This window comes from Pseudopipra pipra, chromosome 3, assembly GCF_036250125.1.
Source record: "Pseudopipra pipra isolate bDixPip1 chromosome 3, bDixPip1.hap1, whole genome shotgun sequence".
Lineage (NCBI taxonomy): Eukaryota > Metazoa > Chordata > Aves > Passeriformes > Pipridae > Pseudopipra > Pseudopipra pipra.
This window is the reverse complement of record NC_087551.1, coordinates 84,484,760-84,507,122: the sequence shown is the minus strand read 5'-3', so window position 1 is coordinate 84,507,122 and position 22,363 is coordinate 84,484,760. Positions and strand designations below refer to the sequence as shown.

General features: G+C 35.1%; 1 protein-coding gene across 7 annotated transcripts in view; it reads left to right on the top strand.

Annotated features, from left to right (window-relative positions):
• Positions 1-22,363, top strand: part of MYO6 (myosin VI) — a 107,262-nt gene that overhangs the window by 61,446 nt on the left and 23,453 nt on the right. For 5 of the 7 annotated variants that reach the window (XM_064650101.1, XM_064650100.1, XM_064650099.1 and 2 more), the window contains 11 exons: positions 7,401-7,558; positions 8,096-8,187; positions 8,644-8,716; positions 9,597-9,724; positions 10,737-10,832; positions 12,841-13,014; positions 16,472-16,510; positions 18,157-18,250; positions 20,248-20,378; positions 20,511-20,588; positions 21,498-21,627. In XM_064650101.1, the coding sequence (XP_064506171.1) occupies positions 7,401-7,558; positions 8,096-8,187; positions 8,644-8,716; positions 9,597-9,724; positions 10,737-10,832; positions 12,841-13,014; positions 16,472-16,510; positions 18,157-18,250; positions 20,248-20,378; positions 20,511-20,588; positions 21,498-21,627 (1,193 nt within the window). Of the gene's footprint in view, positions 1-7,400; positions 7,559-8,095; positions 8,188-8,643; positions 8,717-9,596; positions 9,725-10,736; positions 10,833-12,840; positions 13,015-13,536; positions 13,689-16,471; positions 16,511-18,156; positions 18,251-20,247; positions 20,379-20,510; positions 20,589-21,497; positions 21,628-22,363 lie in introns of those variants that run through there. The other 2 variants (XR_010429391.1, XM_064650102.1) reach the window with 2 other exon arrangements.

The following is a 22,363-nucleotide window of genomic DNA, read 5'->3' as shown; positions in this document are numbered from 1 at the left end:
ATTCATACACAATCCGTATGCAGTCCATATATATATATATATAAATATATATATAAAAATTTATATATATATAAATATATATAAAAATTTATATATATATAAATATATATAAAAATTTTTTTTTATTTTAACCTGTTGATCCAGGTGCGCATTTTTATATGTTTCATTGTTTTTAGGACGTTGGAGGTTTTTTTTTTAAAATTTTACTTGGAAGAGTGGCAGTTGTAATAATGTCTGACTAAAAGAGCTTTTTTTTTTTTTTTTTTTTTTGGTGAAAGAAAGGCTTTGAGTAAGTCACTGTGAGGTTTTGTAAAACCTCTCATATGTCAGTGTGGCTAAAATAGTATAGCAGTCACCCTGTTAAATCCACAGCCTACACAGAAGATTTGATATAGTGATAAATTTAACAGATACACTGTATCAAGGAATGTTAATGCTGTGCCTAAAGTATTTCAGAAGACACTTGAATCTCTGTTGTCATGAGGGCTGCACAGTGCTCCTCTGAACACTGCCCTGTGAAATTAGAGCTGGAATACTTTAATTAGAGGGTACTGTATCCACCTTTCTGAACATCTGAACAATCAGTGCCCCTGTGTTTGCCACATGTAATTCTTCTGAAATCACATTTCAGTTTTAAAAAGTCCACTGCAAATGGTAATCCACAAATAATACTGCTTCTTGCTGTTGCTGGTAAACAAACATTTTGTCTTGACTGCACAGTTAAAAATGTTTCTTAAAAGCTTGACTGCAAAGTTAATAATGTTTCACAAATATAAAAAAATAGTGGAACAGGATAATTTTAATAGTAAATGTTTGGTTTGTTTTTTTTTTTCCTGAAGCTATTATCAAAGTAACTTCCTAGACATAGAAGCAGGATGGTGATTTCTTGTATGCACATGGAGAAGGAATAATGGCAAAGAACATGTATAAACGTGGTACTGATGGTAACATATCAATACCATGAGAGTTATGACTCCTTGCATATTTTGTCTTTTGAAATTTATTATTATTATTTATATTGAAGCATTTGTAAACATTTCATAAACTTATGGACTGAAACAAAGTAACAGATGATCGATTTAACCTTGGTATGTCACTGTGGCCAGTAAAGGTGGCAGCTGTTAGTTAATGTGTGCTCAGGTTATGTCAGACTTCTGAGGTGAAAAATTGGTCTTTGGGCATTTGAGAGCATTGACTTCTAAAAAAAGTCTTCAAGGAATGTAAGGGATTTGAGCAGTGAAAGTTGCAGTGGTCAAGAGCTCATTCTGTTAAAGAGAAGAAATAGCTATAGTGGAAATACTGTTCCGTGCCCACTTCCTGATCTCCAGGGTGAAACTGGTCTCTCTGGCCAAAATGTAGCATAATAAATCAACCAGGACATCCTGTGCAGTTTGAACACCATGGGGTGTTTTTCAGGGGAATGCAGAGGCACCTCTGAACTAACTCATATTTAGGAGTTTTAAGTTTAGCACAGGTGTGGGCTCTTGTTCAAGTAAAAAACATTACTACCAAATAGCTGATGTTTGAGGTGTATTTCTAGATAGAGCAAGCAAGTAGACTTCTTGGTGGTCTGCTTATTTCTGTACTTCGAAAGAACAGATGTTCAAGAGCTAGAACTTCATAGTGACTACCATGAATAAGTTATAGTGCAGTGAAAAATGGTAAGTAATGATTGGGGGGGTAAATGTGTTATTCTGCCTTCAGTTAAAAGCTCAAGATCTAGATCTTGTAATAAAATATTCAGTAGTTCATTTCCAGAGAGTTTTCGTAAATTCCTTCTCTCTCCCCTGCCTCTCTCCAGTTTTCAGAAATTGGGTACTTTTAGTTACTATTATCTTGGTGCCTTATCAGATAATATGGAAAGTTACAAATAATTTTTTCTCTTTTTTACAACCTTTAGTGTAGGAAGACATTGGTCCTGTAGGACAAAGTGCCTCCAGTGGTCAACATTTTCGAAGTTTTACTGTTTTCTTTCTTCCAGACCATGGCTGAATCGACAGCAAACTCTTTGATATATTCACCCAGGAAAGCCTTTACCAGTATTACGGATAACATTAGAGTAGAAAATTATATATTACACAGTACAGATGGTATTCATATTAATGCATGGCAATATGAGAATTGCAGGTTTGGAAAGTTAGTAACGTTTTTTACTTAATTCAGGTTGTTATCCACCATAATTGCTGATCTTTCTCTGTTAACTTACTGCATACCTGGTTATTCTCCATCTTGCATTTGTATTTTTGAATTCTCTTAAACATACCACTACACACTTTCCTTTACTGAAATATATCTTCTGGATTTTTACATTATCAATTTGTGAAAATAATTTTGTATGCTAATAATGTTACCAAGATTTTCTGCTTTCTTAGTTCAGACTGTTTTTTTGAAAATACTCTTACTTTCATGTTCCTTTTAAGTAGAAGTGTTAAATAGAAGCAGAAGGGCTTTGGACAAATTGCATCCATGTCAGACTCAGACGGCACTCCACTGGAAATTCTCTCAGTGAACTGCTGATTCAGCCTCTGAGAACAGATTAGTTTTGGCTGTTGTATACATAACACATAGAAAAAGCTTGTCTGTATAGTTTCCTATTGAGAATTTTTGATGGGACATATCAAGCACTGAAGCAGAAATGCATCATAATATACTGCTTCCTTTTCACCATATCCCAAATGACACTGTCAAGGAAGGTTTTTTAAGAACAAATACAGGTTTTGTTACAGCTTTAAGTTTACTTTGGATTAAAACTTTAAAAATTTTCTGCTCAGTGTATTTATCCTGATAAACTTGGGGCATTGTTAGCAGTGTACTGTTTCAAAAGTCTGCAAACACAAGGAGCTATGTGTTTGTGCCAGCAGATCTTAATTTTCCCTCAGTCTTTTATTTTGGGGGTGTCAAAAATGAATTCAGAGGACTCCTTCCACTATCTCAAGGATTAATGCATTAAGCCTCTTTCTCTAGCATTTGCTAAACTTGTGCAGCTAAAAGCAAACATACATTAATAAATACAGCAATTTCTTCTTGTGTGGCTTACTGCATGTACAAGGAAAGTGGATTGGACTATTTTAGATACTTATTAAATAGACACAATTTTTCTTCTATGGTAATGTAGTTTAGAAACTATTTGATTGCTCTTAATATTAGAGTTTTGACAAGTACATTGTTTTATTTTGTTCCAACAACCTAAAGAGCTAGTCATTTCTCTCTCTCTTTCTTAGGGACCTTTTGTGTGCAAGTGGATCATGTGAGTGCTAATAGGTCACAGTGAATAAATAGCTCGGCTGAAATCACTGTGCTTAGAGTATAACAAAGGCTTTGTTCTACTGGGCCAACAAGGAATAGTAGGAGGATGATGCTAAATGCTGTCTCTGAATTTTATTAAAAATACTGGCAGAGAGACTTGACAGCTGCACTATGTTTATCTGTCCTTGCCTCCCAAAAGCACATAATGATCACCTTGTTGGCTGATGTTTTTGCCATCCATGTGAAGTGTGTTTGCAGAGTGAAATAATGTGTTAGGATTCAAAATCCGGTACTTCTCTTAGACTGTAAATGTACTGTGCCACTCTCTTACTCAGTTTCTCCCTTTTTATGAAGACTTCCAAAGAGGTCTCCATCGTCACAAAATAAATTATTTTACAGGGTGAAAAAATTAATTTACATCATTCCATGTCCTTCACCTTCTTTTGCAGTAGATTTTCTACCAGAAGGCATTTTTTTAGTGGTGGTACTGAAGCCTCTGTTGGAAAAAACATTTTTTCGAGAAATATTTTTCTACAGTTTTTGGAACTTCAGGTTTTCTCAAACTATAAGTGTGCTGTTTATATTCCTTAGTTACATAGGTCTTTCACTGGGTAGATTTATTTCATCCAGGCCATTTTATTTATGAACCAGTTACCATATTGGCTGACAGTAATTGATGGGTATCGCTTCACCTGCTTTCACTCCCTTAATTGTTGTCAGCCATGGGCAAATTATACCTATTTTTAATTGAATTTTATTTGTTCTGGAAGATGTTTGGGAACTGTGTGGAATTGCACACAGCCTAAATCTAGCCCATCAGAGTGCTTTCCCCTAGACCTCAGACTCTAGATCAGTGGAAACCTTGGTGAAGAAATTAGTATGAAGACCAAACAGGGTTTTTTGTTGCAGCCTTAACAAAGACCATAGAATTTGGAAAAAATTCTTCCTTGTTCCTTAGAGTTAGCTCATGGATGAAGGAGAGGAGGAGAAGGTAAAAAGGAGACAGGAGAATTTATCTTTTCCTGTTCAGACAAGAAACAGGAGGAGGAAAGATATTCATTTGTTTGTCTGCAGACCAAAGGAAAGGAAGAGCTGAGGGAAAGCAAGTTCATGACAAGGAAGTTACTTGGTCTGAATGTCAATTCTGTAATAGGGCTCTTGTGTTTCTACTGTCTCAGTGCATTTTCAGCATTGGTTTGTGGTTCTGTACTTTCATCTGAGCAAAATACATTGCAGGGTTACATTTTCTTTCCATGTGTTTGTGCTGCATACTATGAAATTTAACAGTAAGTTTTGTGCAGTCTTTGGAATTCTGTTTAATAATGGCAGAATTTGCTATTTTGCAAAACAGGACCATTTTGTAAACACATGCTCTAGAGGTATGACTATTTGCCATGTTGTTTAAAAAAGTAAATGGAAACCATAAATGATTTTAGTGTATTGTATTATATAATAGGCCTGCAGCTGACGTTGGGAATTAGTATACTGATCTCTTAAACGTATCAGAACAGAATACAAAGGTACCTTCCTTCTATTTATAAGATAAGATTTCTGTCAGTACTCATTACTTTAAGATAAGTGAAGAGATACTTAGTGGAAGACAAGATTGTGTGTTAAAGCTAATTACTATCTAATGTATTGTAGCTGCAGATGTCCTTAGTGTACAGTCTCTGCTTCCCTGACTTACCAGTCACAATAGAAAATGATCTCCATCAGTCTCACGGTTCTCCATCAGAAATATCATCCTTGAAAAATACAAAAATAATAATTTGGAGTTAGTTTAGTGCTTATGAATTCTAGGAAGTGAAGGAAATGCTGCAATATAGGTAAGCTGTTGTTGTGATTTAACCCCAGCTGGCAACTAAGCCCCACACAGCCACTTGCTTACTCCTTCCCCGTGGGATAGGGGAGAAAATCCGAAGGGTAAAAGTGAGAAAACTCGTGGGTTGAGATAAAGACAGTTTAACAGGTAAAGCAAAAGCCACACACACAATCAAAGCAAAGCTGGGAGGACAAAATGTTGTAACTCTGAACATCATCTTTTTCGTCTTCTTCCTCCAGCTTTTATTGCTGAGCGTGACTCCACATAGTATACAATGTCCATCTGTAGCTGTCCTGGCTGTGTCCCTTCCCAAATTCTTGTTCATCCCCAGCTTCCTCTCTGGTGGGGTGGGGTGAGGAGCAGAAAGGGCCTTGACTCTGTGCAAGCCCTGCTCAGCAGTATCAAAAACATCCCTGCGTTATCAAGACTGTTTCTAGCACAAATCCGAAACACAGTCCCATAGCAGCTACTGTGAAGAAAATTAACCCTACTCCAGCAAGAACCAGCACAGCTGTGTAGAGTTAAGTTTTCCTTCTCTGACCTGCCAGTTTTTGTACCCTTCTGTACAGAAAACTACCTGGTTGGATGACAGCACAGTTCTGCGTTGGGAGCATCTTGTACCTTGGACATAGGGCTTAATAAACAGCTTAGATAAGAGATTTTTTTAAAGTAGATTTTGCTGCCTGCTTGAGGAGTTTTAAAATTGGTTACCCACCACCTTAGCTGGACTATTCTCTTATTATTTATTGTTATTGTCGTGCTGAATGGTCTAAACATAAGAGAGGCAAGGTATATCGGGAGAAGTAATATAGGAATTTATACGGGGAGAAGTGATATATTTTATGAAGCCAGCTAATCGAGATATTTAGAAAAAGCATAAGAGTCTTTGGCATACAGCCATCCATCCTGTATTCCTCATGACAAGGATTATTGAAGGATTATTTTTCCCTGTTCCTTTCCCTAAAAGTCTCTTCTTTTTATTTACTTAATAATGGATATATCTGTGTGTCATGATACAGTGTTGTGCAAAGACTTTGTATACCCATAGTTGTTCTTAATTGGAGGCCACCTTTCCATGTATGAAATTTTGATACTGTCTGGGCAAAGGGCTATTAGTATTTCAGTTTAATTCTTTTCCTCTCTATATTTATTATTGACATGTAAAAATACTGTGGAGTTGTGAAGTTTGGCAATCTCATTCTGTTCTTATCTGATTCTCTTCAGATTGGTGGGACTTTTGCTTTTAAATTCTCTGGCAACATGTTTAGGACCCAAGTGCAGTTTGTAGTCATACGATAAAGCCAAAAGTTCATCTCTCGTAATCACCTCACATTGTTTCTTAAACACTTCCTTAACACTTTATTCTTATATGAATTTTCCTATTCTGCTTCTGGTGTACAGTATAACCATTCCTTAGGTTTGGTACTCTTATCTGTTAATTTGAAACCTTCTTAAAAAAAACCAAAATCCTGCAGAATGTATTTATCCATGATATGAGGGGGTTAAGTGTGTTTTGAAATATATGCATTCTAAGCATGTCACTGTCATGCTGAGTTCATGAAATAGCTATATATATTATTACATGTATATCTAAGCATGTGATTATAGTTGCCTGATATTCCCACAGTTTCCTCCTGCATTTCATAGGCTTTGAAACTGTGACTCATGGCATTGTTGTTGGGTTTTGTTTTGTTTTTTTAATATAACTTTTAAATTATGATATAGACTTGTAATAAATTATGCAGAATAAAGGTCTATAAATAAGAGGGTGAAAATAAATTCTCATCTAGTAAAAGGCCCCTTCTTCCAGTGTTTTAAAAAAATGCTTATTTTGGGATTGCATCTTTCACCATGAGAACACACTGCCTTACTTCTTTTTACTTTTACTTTTGTTGCCTATGGCCTTATAGCCTTAGTTATAGCCCTTACAGAAGCATAGAGACAAAAATGTCAGAACAAAAACTAAACTATAGGCTTTATTCTAACCAAACAGCTCATAAATAAATAGATGAAATATTTTTTTTAGATGGAGATGTATAGATTTTAAGTATCTTTGTCTGGAAATTGTTAATATAGTTTCTAATTATCTAATAATTATGAAAGCATCAGAATCTTATTTCTACTGATGGTAGCGAAACATTATTCTTTCTTCTTACAGGTAAGATGCTTAGTCTGGCTTGGCAAGATTGTTTTCTGCCTTGGCCTAGAGTTCAGGAGTTTTTTGTGTCCTAATTTGCAGTATTTGAAAAGGCTGGTTTTAAGTTTAGAGTCCAAACTCAGCATTTCAGAGTAAGGAATTATGAAAAGTAAGATCTGTATTTTGTTCTTCTAGGGTGCCCTTGAAAGTGGAACAAGCAAACAATGCTCGTGATGCCTTGGCTAAAACAGTGTATAGTCATCTGTTTGACCATGTAGTGAAAAGGGTAAACCAGTGTTTTCCATTTGAGACCTCTTCTTTCTTCATTGGAGTTCTAGATATAGCTGGTTTTGGTAAGTATACTTAAAGTTATTTCTAGCTGTCACTTGTTGCCACCAAAGATTCAATGATAAATTCTGTAACGAGGAGTGGGAGGGTTTTCTTTTTGGTGTTAAAGGTCCCTGTAAAGCTTCTGTCCTTTTCAGCTCACTGAGATTCAGAATAGGGCATTGTATTGTGGTGTGCTCTGGCCCTTCTAATGTTTTTCAAAGGAATCTTTGGTTTTCAGGTGTTTAGAGCTTTGTTATCCTGTGCCAGCCTTTTGAAGCATAGGTGCATGAGGACGTATTGGTACAATTTCTCTGTATGGTAGCATCTTGCTTTGGTTTACTGCCAGCTGTCTGTCATTTGTCTTAGAAATACGATCTGCTGCAATATTTTTAGATCTGTCCTGTGTACAACTTGAAAATCTGTAAAAGGTTTCATTTTGCTGAAAGAAACAGGTATGGGTCCGAACATGTTAAATATTAGCATTGTGAAGCTTCTCTTATTTGCTGTTTAATATAAATTCTTGGAACGTTTATCATAAAAGTTTATCTTCTGTCTTTCAGAATACTTTGAACACAACAGTTTTGAACAATTCTGTATAAACTACTGTAATGAGAAACTGCAGCAGTTTTTTAATGAAAGAATTCTGAAAGAGGTATGATGTATTTAGTATTATATTTGAGGATTTATTTTTTTACTGTTGCATTTGAGCATTTATCTTTTTGCTTAAGAGATACCTACAGTAACTCTGGTTTTCATAAGATTGCACATTATGCTTGAATTAAAAAAAAATCAGTTTTCACACTGTGTGACATCTGGGTATGTCAGAAAAGAGTATGGCATTTTGAAAACCAACAATATTTTCCTTCTTCTTTTTGTCCCCTCATTAAAATGAGTTATCCACACTCTGGACAATCTCTCATACCACATAGGAATATTTAGTTGCATGGGTTTATCATTAAGGTGGCAACGTTGGAATATATTAAGCTATGTAAGGAAATTCTCAAATGTATGTTGACTCATCCTATATTTTAAAATTACTTCATGTTTATTCAATAAAAATATGATGAGTGGTGTTTTCTCTTTGCAATTACTTTTTTTTTTCCTTTAGGAACAAGAACTTTACCAGAAAGAAGGCCTGGGAGTTAATGAAGTGCGTTATGTAGATAATCAGGACTGTATAGGTAGGTTTTTCTTGAAATGTTAAGCTATTCCTTGATGTCATGGAGAAAAAAGCTTCAAGCAGAAGAGGCAAAATGTGTATAACACTAGTAATTTTATGATTTTATATATAGCCTCATACAATTCAAAATCATAAGAGTTCATAAGCATTGCTTCAGTGCAAGCATTAGATATTTCTTCTTTCCACAGAAGAAAAATGTAGTAAAAATTCCTCTTACAACAACAGTTTCATAGACAATGGAAAAAAGTTTCGAAAGCTACAAAATTCTTGTGTCTAACAGTTTCAAGAGCATGAATTTTCAAGAGCATGAATTTCTATGTTGGCTTTCAAGGGCTTTTGTATATGTAGGTGAGAGGTCAAGGCAATACACTTGTTAAAAGTTGTGAAACCACCAATACATGCTCAGAGTCTGGTCTGCCTTTCCTAAAACAAATGCATTTTGTTTTAGTCCCTGGGCTTCTGTTGTCAATGGAAGTATTAGGCTTCTAATTTTGATGTGTGATGAAACAAAAAAACAACCCCAACAGTCTAAGCAATTATCCCATAAAGACCTATGATCATACCGTAGGAATATTTAGGCACCTATTGGAAATTAATTGGACTAAATTCAGCCTCAGACTGAGAGTAAAAATCAAACAATCTATACCTGATCCTTTTCCCCCTTGTTGCATGCATTAGGAGTTAGAACTTGGTATGTATAGGTTATCATTAAATCAGCAATTCAGATATACAGAATTAATTTGCAATGACTTCTTGTGTGAACAGCTTTCCCTACAAACATTTATACAGAATCAGATCAGCAGCATTTACACTTGCAATGTTGAGTTCTGATATGAGTTTATATATTCAATTTTTGTAAATATATTTTGTTTTATTAATAGATTTGATTGAAGCAAAATTAGTAGGTGTACTGGATATTTTGGATGAAGAAAATCGTCTTCCTCAACCAAGTGATCAGCATTTTACTTCAGTTGTGCACCAAAAGCACAAGGACCATTTCAGGCTCTCAGTAGGTTTATTTTTGCTGTCTGTTTTGTTTTAATAAAACAGTTCTTGGAACAGCTGATAGTAACACTTCAATTTAATGAAAACCTTTCCTAAGAAATCTCATGCCATACCTGTCTGCACAATCCGTACTTCTTTGCTAAGGACAAGTTTGGTTATTAGATTTGATGAAAAGTTCACTGAAGGCCTTAAGTCTTCAACAAATTCTAATATCCTGCTGAAACTAAAGCCATATTCTTCACTTACATTTTAAGTTTGTTAACATGTAAAGCATGAATAGAAAATAAAAACACATTTTAAATTGTTTCATATCAGATGAACTATTGTTGTTCCTTTTAAAAATTGCTTGCTTTGGAGAATGTTTGACTCAGGTGGAGTATCTAGCTAGCACTTCAGAGATCATACAAGGAAAACCTTTTTGTTGATTTATTTTTTAACATAGAGCACTTTATGGAAGATTAATGCAAATTATTGCAATTTAAATAATGAATCCTGTTGAAATTAAAAAAAAAAAAAACAACTGAAAAAACACAAACAAGGGAAGCCAAATGAAATTGTCATCCATTTGTCTTTCATGAAGTCATTCCACTTACCTGGATTGCTGTGCAATGAAACACTATTGTCGGTATGTGTATGATCAGCTCGGTGGTTGCCTGTTAAAATGTACCATCCGAAGCCATATATTAAACTTCTGTCGAATCATATTCATCAGCTGTGGAATGAATGGTATAGAAATTGGCAAATAAAGTCAAAACCGAAATCCACTAACTGGTGTTAGCAATCCTGATGACTTGTATTTTGAATGTGATGTTTCTAAAGTGTGAATGAGACTGAAATTAGCGTTTTGGAATATCATGGTTTGAACAGGAATGGTAGTGATCATCACAATTGTACTTATAGGAAATGTAATTTTTAATATCTAGTGTTCCCAGTAGATCATGGTGGTGTTCTAAGAATAAACTTTTTCTTACTCTCCATTGTAATTCTTCTTTTGTAATTCAACTTCTTAATTCCAGATTCCTAGGAAGTCTAAATTGGCTGTTCACAGAAATATCAGGGACGACGAAGGCTTTATTATCCGACACTTTGCAGGAGCAGTATGCTATGAGACGGTAATTTTACTCATGAAACACTATTTTTGTTGTGCTTTGTAGTACATTTATATTTTTCAGTGTATATAGGTTAAATGATAAAATTTGCTTTCATCAGAAGAGAAATTCAGAAGTTGATATGTCTTAACTTTGAAACTAATTTTTTGAGTATTTATCAGAATTAACAGTTTCTTTTAACTGATATATTTTGTGTAAAAGTTTGTTTCAAGTATATAGGTCTATGATGTCAATATTAAATATATTGATTCATGATCTACTGCAAATTTTCCACCAAAAGATGTTTGCATCTTAGGGCGAGAAATATACAAAAAGTTTTGTTAGACTGAAGAATAGCTTTTTGGAAGCATGCTTAGCATTCTTGCAAATAGTCACTGCGTATTTCTTCGTGTTTTCAGTTTGTGCTGGCAATGGACTCATTCATGTAAGAATACAAAATACCTGAAATTGCTACCCTCAAAATACATTCCAGATTCTTGTACCTTTTGGACTACTATTCATCATACAAAACATTGAAACACCATCAATTTTTTAAAATAAGAGTTTAGGATAAAATGAAGGTCCATAATGCTTTGTTCTGGTTTGTAACTGCAGCATGTATGAAGGAAGCTACTTCCAAAGACCTTTTTTTTCTCATTTGAAAATGTGTGCTTGAAGGGTTTTTTTTCATTTACTTCAAAATACTTCGAGTGATAATGATTGCTGTGCTGTTTTGAAGTAGACACATTCTGTAGGTCCTTTTACAAATAAGAAAGTTGAAGTCTGTGTTACCTCCATGATTTTTCTGAGGTTGCTCAGAATCAATATCAAAATAATAAAAAAAAATTGGAATTCCAGTAAAATTGGAACAAATTTTTATTTGTTCCAAGTGCTCTATTTTTAACTGTGTACTTCATCATGATACATTAATAATGCCTGAGAGTGTCTTCAGGAACAGAGGTGACAGATTTGATTACATATATTTATCTATCAGAGCTAATCAGATATGAGGTAACTGTGGTCCAGAACTATGTTAATAAGCTAGACTTAATTTATCCTTTCCCTCAGAAGGGCTTACTTAGCTTGAACCTTAAAACTTTTGGACTATAGTTGCCTTGTTCTTCTGTTACTTGTTTTTCTTTTTCACTGCTCTTGTGGCAGTTCTCACATTCTGATTTATGATGAGAACGCTCATTTGGCTGCATTCATATTCTAGTCTTGTGTTTTCATGGTCCAAGGGAACTTTAGAGGCCTGCGTTTGTCCTTTGATTCTCATCACCATTAAGTCCTTTTATGGGATATCTGGCAAATTGACATTTTCTTTCAAGTAGTCTTGGCCTCTTCTGTTAATTAATATCAAAGTCTCTATTAAAGTTACACCAAAAGCTATTGAGATTTTAGTTAATGTGAAATTGGATACTAGTGTCTTGATCTCTGAATTTCAATGTAATGTATTGTTCTTGACTTCTGAAAGTTAGTGATCCAATTCAAATAAACCAGAGAGATAAAGTTCGTAGGAAGGGACAATATGTTTTATTAAACCAACTGTTCATAAATAGTCATAGTACTACTAAAATAACCAGTTTTCATTTCATTTTCTAAACTGTATAAATATACCAATTAAAGTGTGAACATTAATTCCCATTTCACAACAGATTTTATATGATATTACAAGCAGTGAAGAATTAAGCTTCTCAGAACTCTCAGGTGACGATGTGCTGAGTCCTGGAAAGGGAAACAAGGATAGTCATTATCAAATACACAACTGATCTCTTAAAAGGCACTAAACCTTACTTTGGGTTTCATGATTCCAACAACATCCTTCAAATTTAAGAATGTCTTTTCTCTCTGTCATTAGTGTTTTGTATATCCAGTTGAAAAGTTGTTTGGAATAATGTGTGAGTATTTACACCACATACTCTTGCTGATTTTTGAATTTAGTATGTGACTTAGTTTCTTTAGTTTTCTTATTAGACTAAGGTAACTGGGCAGTGAAACAAATGTGCTGTTATCTCTTGGGTTGTCTTTTCAGATGCAATTTGTGGAAAAAAACAATGATGCTTTGCACATGTCCCTTCAGTCTCTTATATGTGAATCCAAGGACAAGTTTGTTCGAGAGTTGTTTGAAGCTAACACTAACAACAACAAGGATCCCAAACAAAAAGCTGGGAAACTTAGTTTCATCAGTGTGGGAAACAAATTCAAGGTAACATCATATAACAAAGAGTCTTATCTTCTTGTAATGTGTGCCAGTTTTAAGTTACCTGCATTAAGTAGAACCTAAGATTGGGAGAGCTAGCAGTAGCTTAAGATTCAAAAGAAAATTCTGTTTAAAAGACAGGGTTTTTTTCTGTGGAATTATAAGAAACCAGTATACTCAAGTTATGTGCTATGCATTTCTGATGAAAATATCTTTCATAATAGTCCTTACAGAGATTATACAGTGACTTTTAAGTCAGAATCTTGCAAAGCTACATGGAAGTCTTTATTCAAAATATTTAATGATTTGAGATTTAAATTTAAATTAGTTGTGCCTTCTAGAAGATGTATTGAATCACCACAGTTGGCCACTCTTAAAATTTAATACTTAACCTAACCACTTTTTTCTTCTTCTGGAATATAGTCATGGCTTACACAGGAAGATGTTCATTGTGCTGAATGTTTCCTTTCTTAATACCTGAATCTGATGCTTCTCCTCATTTTCTCCTTTCTTCTGCTTGTTGTAAAGCTGACCTTCAAACCTTGTCTTCTCCAAATTTTTTCTACATCCTTTTCTCATTCAGCAGTTTTATTTTAGCTGGACTATTCTAGCTCAGGATGGCTAGAAAGAGAACTATAGGGGAATTAAGAGATGAAAAGCAGGCACACCGTGGGCTGCAGGTAAATTTTTCAGTCTCCTGGATTTAGCATTGGTAGAGCTGCTGCAATTTCAGCAAGAGCTCTTCTCAACACATCTGGGCCAGATCCAATGAAGGATTTGCATGCCTTCAAGTCAGGTGCGGCAACAGCTTTGGTATGCTACCTTATCTAGAGCAACCATAAACCCACATCATTTTCCTGACTAGACTCCTTGCAATTCCTGGGGAACGTATCTTAGACAATCCAAAAAACCTTCTTGTAGAGTGGGACACTGCCAGTAGCAAAAGAGTATTTCGCTCCATATCAAGGTTAAGTGCTGAATGAAGACTGCAAGATGAATTCCTTCTTGCATAATTGTATCTTGTGGCTAGCATTTGGAACTGTTCTCTAAAGATGCAGAGGCTGAAGAACAGGAAGGACAGGTAGCAGCACACTGCTTCGAGTCTATACTGTGTTTTATGGCTATTGTATTTCTTGTAGTGAGCACCAAGTTATTGGTCAGTCTGACAAAGGGTATTCTCTTTATGACCTTCTGGAGATGTGTTGTTATGTAGCCAGAAGTAAAATTTTCATGGGGCAGGAAGAGTAGGAGACAGAGCCTGACTTGTAAGGTAGTGATTTTGGCATTTAACTGGGAATTGGGTAGCCTGCTCTCCTGAGTTTTGCTCTGATGATTATTTCCTCCTCCTTCTTATTCTGTAGTGGTTGTAGAATTAAACTGTAGCAATTGGTTTAATATAAAATACATGACCAGAAGGCAGACTGAAAAATTACATACAGATAATCCATGTCCTAAGCAAACCCTGCAGCCATTGAGTCTGTTGTAGGTGAAGGTGAGATTCACTATTTTTTAGAACCGCATTTTTAAAATGAAACCAACTGTGGGATCTTTTGAGAGTTTCCACTTTCTTCCATCTGGATTTTCAGCTTCTCTCAGATTTAGCACCCCACGTCCAGTAGATATGGACTTCTGTATGTTACCAATGTCCAAGAAGAACTGAATTAGAAAGGGAGACATTTTTAAAATTAAGCAGCAATTGAATGGGGAACTTTTGGGACTGACCTTTGAAAATTGGTGTTCACCTCTGCACCTAGAACATAACTAAAGTCCTCTTTGGATCTGGCCCATCAGTCTATAATTCTTTCAATGTTTTCAAGTTTCATGGCATTTTGAATGTATGTGTTACTTCCAGTAATTCATTTAGTGTTACCTTTCCAGACACAGCATGTGATGCTGATGAACACTAATAGCCTTGAAAATTTCACTTCAGATGACATCAAAATAAGTTCTCTTATCTTACTAGATACTTCCTCTCTTTAAGAATAAAAATTCTTAGTGCGTTAGTATGTAAGTCGGTCTTCTAAAATGAAAAATTCTTCTAATTATATCAATTATTAGATGATGTTGCAGGGACTTCTCTTTATGAAATCCTTCACATGTCCCTTCCTTATAACTAATTAAAATTAATTCTCATAAATCAGTTGAGGAAATAATGATTAATTCATCATCAGATCTATTAAAGAATCTTTGAAATTATTTTACCTTACTATGCTAATGATGAATTGAATCGTGACAATTCAAAGAGCAGTAGTTTTAGCAATATGTTTTACTTGTATGCACATTTTATTAGAGAAATTTACCTGAGCATTGCTCTGGCTTATTTCTTGTCAAATCACAGAGTATAAGGAAGGGGTATTTTTCCTCAAGCAGAAATGTATTTTGTTGATGGAAATTAGGCTGTCCCTTTCAAAATTAGCTGTTTCTAACTTAAGAAAATATAATAATTATAATCAAGTTGAGATATAAAGAGTATGTGTAAGTGAGAACTGAGCAGGAGGTTATTAGTGTTTGTCATGTCTCTCATGGCACTTCTCTCTTTCTAACCATATCCATGTTAAGTTAAAAAAATCCAAACCAATTTTATCCACTGGGAGTACAACTGGCAGCTGTAGAATATAATTGAAAGATCTGGTTAAAAAGAAAGTCAAAAGTCAAATCGTTTCAATTTTGCTTTCAGTACAGAAAATTAAGAATATGTTAGGACATACTGAATTTGTCTTCCTACAGTCTATATACTTAAAGCTTGCTAGTAAACTAGAAAGGCTGACACAGCAGTAATCTATGTGGCAAAACAGACACATCTCTAAAGTAAAGATATTGCTGTTTTCCTGGTGTGGTTTTGGAATATTTGAAACCCCTACCAATTACTTTCAAAAGCAACTGTAAGTTGTTTTCCCTGATAGCCTTAAGTCTTTGGTTATCTTGAAGACTTGCCCTCAGATAATAGTAGTCTTTTCTCATCACAGTTTGTTAAATGCAGCCTCAGTAAATGCGATTTTGAAATTGTAGTTTATTGTCATCAACAGAAAATTGAAAAGTTGGAAGTTTGGAAATAAAAATAGATTATTGCAGGTAACTGTTGACTTAGCTTGAAAAAAAACCACAAGAAAACTCTGAGAATATGTTTTCTGTGTTAATTATTTAACATAAAAATATATGCTTGTTATGGATGAAAGTCGTTATTTCTTTTATTTTCCCAAATGGACTTGCATGTTTCTTTGATAACGATGTTTGATAAGTAACTAGTCCATACAGTTTTGTACAATTAAACACAACCAGTTTCCTCAGGACCATTCATGCACACTTGCATGATTTTGTCTGTTAAAATTTGTGAATGTTTGTTTTATCAATTCTGTTGTAATAACGATGACTATGCATGCAGTAATGCTATACTTCTATTTGGTGTGTGTATTTCTGTAGTTGCCATGGTTAAGGCTCTTGAAATACCTGTTTTCTTTTACAGACTCAGTTAAATTTGCTTCTTGAGAAGCTTCACAGTACTGTAAGTATATATACAGATGAAGGTTCATAATTTTTCTCAATATGGCTTCCAGTAAGTGTGATTAGTAATTGCTTTAGAGTTTGCAGCTTTATGGCACTTTTGAAAGGTCTTCCTGTGCATGTGATGGTTGTTGATTTATTTGAAAAAAACCCCAAACTACATCACCTTTAAAAAAGTTCTCGTAGAGTGAAAGTTACACAATTTGAGTAAAAAAGATGAAATCTATCCGGGCTGCAATCACCTTTTTTGTTATTTTTACTTCTTTCCATTCATTGGTTAACACTGATTACTAATTTGCAGAAAATTTAGAAATGTTATTTAAAAGTAAGGCAGATGATAATTTATTATTAATTACTGTTTTCAGATTCCATAAAGTTATTAAAAGTAAAATTTTTCATTTCACAGGTGGTCAAAGAAACTTAGTCCCCTAATGAGTATTTGTTAATTTAACGGATGTATTTAGATAGCTTGTGAAATTCTCCGTGTAGTTCAACATGCCCATTTTCTTGTAGAACTTGGAGTTGTAGGCACACAGTCTTGTTTCTCTGAACCACGTGTTCTAACCAATTTTATATACAAGGTTACGCTTTGTCAAAAAAAGAAAAAGGGAGGAAAACCAAGTGGAACAAAGGGATCAGGTGCTGGAGTGTAGCCAACATACAAGATTTTACTGTAGTCATGCGGCTGGTCTGAAAGATGATGTCTTTCACACAAAACACTCTGGAACTGACACGTAGTCCAGGGAAAAAGTGTGTGGCCAGGCTTGCTGTACTCTTGAGTTTAGCTAACCCATGACTGAGGAGGTATTGTTGACCTAGAGCTCCCTTGAAGATATTCTCTCACTCTCAACTGAGAGATGGAAAAAAGAGAGAAGACACTGCAAACCAGGATTAATACTATGTTTTCTCAGTCCCAGTTTTGTTTTAGTATATAAAGGTTATCATTAGTGGTCACCTGTTCCAGGAAAACCTGGATAATTGGATGGTCCTTTGCAAAAATGTCATCCTTTATGAATGTGAAATGATCAGAGAAAGCAGTGGTCAAAATTGTAGAGGTGGAACATAAGAGAGAAGCAGACTGAAACAACATTGGGGAAGGGAGACTGAAGCTGTGAGCCAAAGGAAGTTGTAAAAAGTAGAAGTTAGGGAAGGTCAAGTTCATCTGGCATCATTCTGATGTCAGGAGTCTGGTGGCGTGTTCACTGATGTGAATTCTGAAGGACTGAGGCATTTAAGTGATGTGACTGTAGAAGATAACGAGGGTAGTAGAATCTAGACTGATAAATCATAATTAGATTGTACTACTGTTAGGAAGAATATTGTTGAGTGAAAACTCGGCAAAATTGAGGATCCAATTAATAGCTTTAGCATGGAGATCAGTTACATCAATTAACTGGTTTAGGCCAGGGCTACAGTGCAAAACTGATATACAAAAGAAAAAGAATGGGGGTTGGGACTAGATGATCTTTTAAACTCCATTCCAACCCTTTGACATTCTGTGGTTCAATGATAATGTCGACATTTCTCTTTTAGAATATTATTATTTTGTATCTTTTTTTCCCCCACCCGTAAGTGTTAAATGATTAACTGTTATTTTAGGAGTTTTAAAAGTGTTTAGATTCTGCTAACTTTTTGTTTTGGTTATAGGGGTCTAGCTTTATTCGCTGTATCAAACCTAATTTAAAGATGACAAGTCATCATTTTGAAGGAGGACAGATCCTCTCTCAGCTTCAGTGTTCAGGTAATATACGCCTCTCATATTTTTTCCCTGTGTTTTTTACCTTGGGCAGTACAGATTAATCTAAGTTTGAAATATGTGAGATGAAAGGAATATTTCCTTGCTTGAACTGCTGTTTTCTAGAAGGCAGGTTATTTATGCCTTATGTGCAGTTATTTAAATTCTTAGTAACTTAGCACTCATTTTAGCCGATAGAACTGTAGAAATTAATCATCTGAAGTGCCATAAGGTCTCTTCTTTGCAAGAAGAGTTGATGTAATTTCCATTGACTGTTTTTATTATAATTAGAGGTCAAGCACCACGTGCATATGTAAGAAGCCATGTAGCTGTACATTGGTACATAAATTTGAATTTCCTGACCTGGAGCTGAATTCCATCTCTTTGTGTTGCCCACAGTGTTAATAGGGCAGTAGTTCAGTCTGGAACAATAGCATTGTTTTAAATTACTGGGACAGTTGAAGTGTAAGAAACTCCTGTGTGCATTTAAAGGCAGTCATTGTTAGCTGAGATATCTAATAATTGAAGCACACCCATTTTCTTTTATAGATTTTATAGATACTATGATAGAGTTTAATCATATTGGTTTAGTTTTTCAAAATGTCTTTATGTCTCTATTCATTTGATTTGGAGCTGAACATGCAACGCAGACATTTCAGTATAGCCTTTCCTGTTGCTTTGTACTTTGCTCCATCTTCATTATTCTTGAAATGCTAGATGCTTTCCAAATTTACAGCTTTATTTTCAAGAGTGAGTATTAGCAGTTTTGCTCATGCCCCACTGAACAGTGGAAGTAACTGCTTGCTTGGGAATTGTTGTGATGACATTTTCATTCTTTATAGGGTGTTTGTTCAACAAAGCACTTCAATATATTTTTCCCTTTTCTGTATTTTTGTACTTTCAGTAGTTTTCACTTGATGTTTTGAGAAGCTGACATATTTCACATGTAATTTTATCATAACAAAAGCTTAACAACTTTTCGGTACTTAAGTGTTCCATTAACATCATTAGTAGCAGATTTCTTCAGGTTAATAGCATTTGGCATGAGAGGAAAAATTAGCAAATTACCTCCTCTCCCCAACAACAACTGTGATGCTTTCTTACAAGCTCAGTTGTCTATCTGTGCTTTCTTTGCTACAGTAAATGAAGCTTAATCTAGTAACACAAAGTCATAGCATGGTAATGTTAAAATACCAAGATGTAATGTTATAAAATCTTTTTTGAAAAAGACTTTGTTTAAACAATCAAATTTCAATTGAAAGCAAATATGCAAAAGTTTAAGTTGTAAGACAACGACCATAAGTTAAGGGCTAACTTAAAAAAGTTATGTGCAGCCTCTGTTGGTAGGGTTATGAAAAGCAGTGGGCAAAAATGGGCATGGCCTGTGCTACCTTAATTATTTCGAGTCTTTTACTGACTGTGTCTGGGCGTTACTGATGTCCTCCTTGCAGCCAAAATGTAGTAACTTTATTCAGGACATTAAAGTTTCATCTTAGCCACTGATACCTCTTATTTTAAGTACAGCAAATGTTCTAGCACTGCATATGCGTTTGTTGTTGCATCTGCACAACATCTCACTAATACCACTGACATCATGAAAATAAAAGCCTGGTAGGACATTATTTGGTGGGGGGCTTCTTATTTCGCTTTGTTTGGGTTTTTTTCCCTTTAAAAATGAAAATGTCAAGTCTGCTGAAAAAGAAAAGAAAATTTAGAAGAAATATTAGAAAAAAAATTCCTCTTCATGATTGAGTGTTACTTGCCTCTCAAATAGGGAGAAAATTGTATGGGTTCTTCTCATCTGCTCAGTGTTAACTTTTTGTGACTGATCACAGAATCAAAAAATGTTAGAGGCTGGATCAAGTCTCAGCTGAACTTTGTGGTTTAGTCTCTGGACAATGTCTTTGAGGCGTATGTTATAAACTACTTGTTATCATAAAATTAGGTGCTTACTTTCCATGTTACTAACACGAGCTTTTATCCATGTGTTTCTGTGAATCTAGGGATGGTGTCAGTTCTGGATTTAATGCAAGGTGGTTTCCCTTCACGAGCTTCATTTCATGAATTATATAATATGTACAAGAAATACTTGCCTGAAAAATTGGCTCGACTGGACCCTAGGCTTTTTTGCAAAGTAAGAAATAAATAATTCTTCTGTATCAACCAGGAGAGAAAATGTATTGTGGGGTTGTTTTTTGTGTTTTTTGAATTTTATTGTCTTTTTTAAAGGGGCAAAATATAATCCTTTCTGTTTTCTGTGTTTCAGGCACTATTTAAAGCTTTGGGACTGAATGAAAATGATTACAAATTTGGGCTAACCAAGGTGTTTTTTAGACCTGGCAAGGTAATCTTTTTCTTAGAGTTCATGAATGTGAATCTTAAAATAATTTCAGTTGGAAGGGACCTTTGAAGGTGATGTTGTTCAACACATTCCTAAAAGTGTGGTCAACCTAAATAAGACTGCCCAGGATTTTTGTAAATATTCATTTTCTATGAAAAAAACCCTGAATATTAGTACTGATACAATTGGTTTTACAGTCTTGCTGCTGCTGCTGCTGTATTTCTAATGCAATGTTTGTATTCCCAGACTTATGTTGACTATTAAAAAGAAAAAGTCAGAACAAAGAAGAAATATTTTCTAGTAAAATCTATTTATAGCTGAAATCTCTTTCTGTGATTCTGAGCATTGCTGCTGCTATGCAGAGAAAGGAGATGAAGTAGGGATCTGTTGTGATTAGAAAGGAAAATTATTGTACTCCAGAAGAATGTTCTTACTATCAAAATTACTAAAAAGCAGAAATTCAGGATTTTTAGAAAAGGTTACCTTCAGCAGGACTCTTATACAAAGGTTAAAAACTGGGAAGTGCTTTCAGGGTTTAGTTTTTCCCCAGATATACAATTAGATGTGTCCTGGAGTTGTGGAAGGCTAGAGTAAGTTTTCAGGATGTAGCAAAACAATTGATTTTTTGGCAATAAATATTTTTAGTGATTAGTAAATGGTTGGATTAATCAAAATGCCAAGTGTTGGACATCAATAAAACAAACAAACAAAAACCCTACAGTTGTCGTTTCTGTTATCGTTAAACAATAAAGTGATGTCAGATACATCTGCTCACTTTCAGTAATTGAAAGCTGATATAATGACGACGTACAATTTATGTTAAAAATATTTTAACTTTTTCATTAAGCATGATCTTAAATAACAATGTCTAACACTCTCCGTTCTCCTAATTTTACAATAATTATTGTATAGTTTGCAGAGTTCGATCAGATAATGAAGTCTGATCCGGATCACTTGGCAGAGCTGGTTAAACGAGTGAATCGCTGGCTTATCTGCAGTCGTTGGAAAAAAGTTCAATGGTGTTCTCTCTCAGTGATTAAGTGTATGTATTTTATGTTTTATTAAATCAAAATGTTTCTTAAAAAGACAGAAAAACAATTATTATCACCTTGAAATGTGGCCAAGGACACATATAGCAGATGGTTACATATGGAAGTCCAATCAATGATTTCAAAGCTGGTGAGATTTTTCTTTTTTTTTGTGCTTTGTGTTAGGTACTTACAGGGGGGTTACAGCCGAGTTTGTACGAAGTGGGGCATACAGCCCACCGCCAGTCTCCCATGTCCAGTCCGCTTGGGTGCTTACCAAAGCCTGGGTAAACACTCTCACATAAATAACCAGCTACGACAGGTCTTGCCAGGAAGAGTGTTCTGTATCATCAGGAAAGAGGAGTGGTTCCACCCTTAGCTGGCAACATAGAGTCACTTGGTTCTGGGAAGTGCCTACACAGAGGTTGTCATCTCCAGACAGAAATGGCATGTTTGAAAGTGTTGACGTGAACTACAGGACAAACATCTCCACTCCAGCAATTACTGCTCATCAGCAAATTAGTCCCTGTCACTGTTGATATGCAGTTTCCAAGTTCTTGGCCTGCCCAGTTTATAGAATCATAGAATGGCCTGGATTGGAAGGGACCTCGAAGATCATCTAGTTCCAACCCCCCCGCCACAGACAGGGACACATCCCACTAGACCATCCAACCTGGCCTTGAAGTTTACTGTGCAGAGTAGCAATGAAGTGGTGTGGAACAGAGATTGGTGCTTGTGGTGTACTTCAGT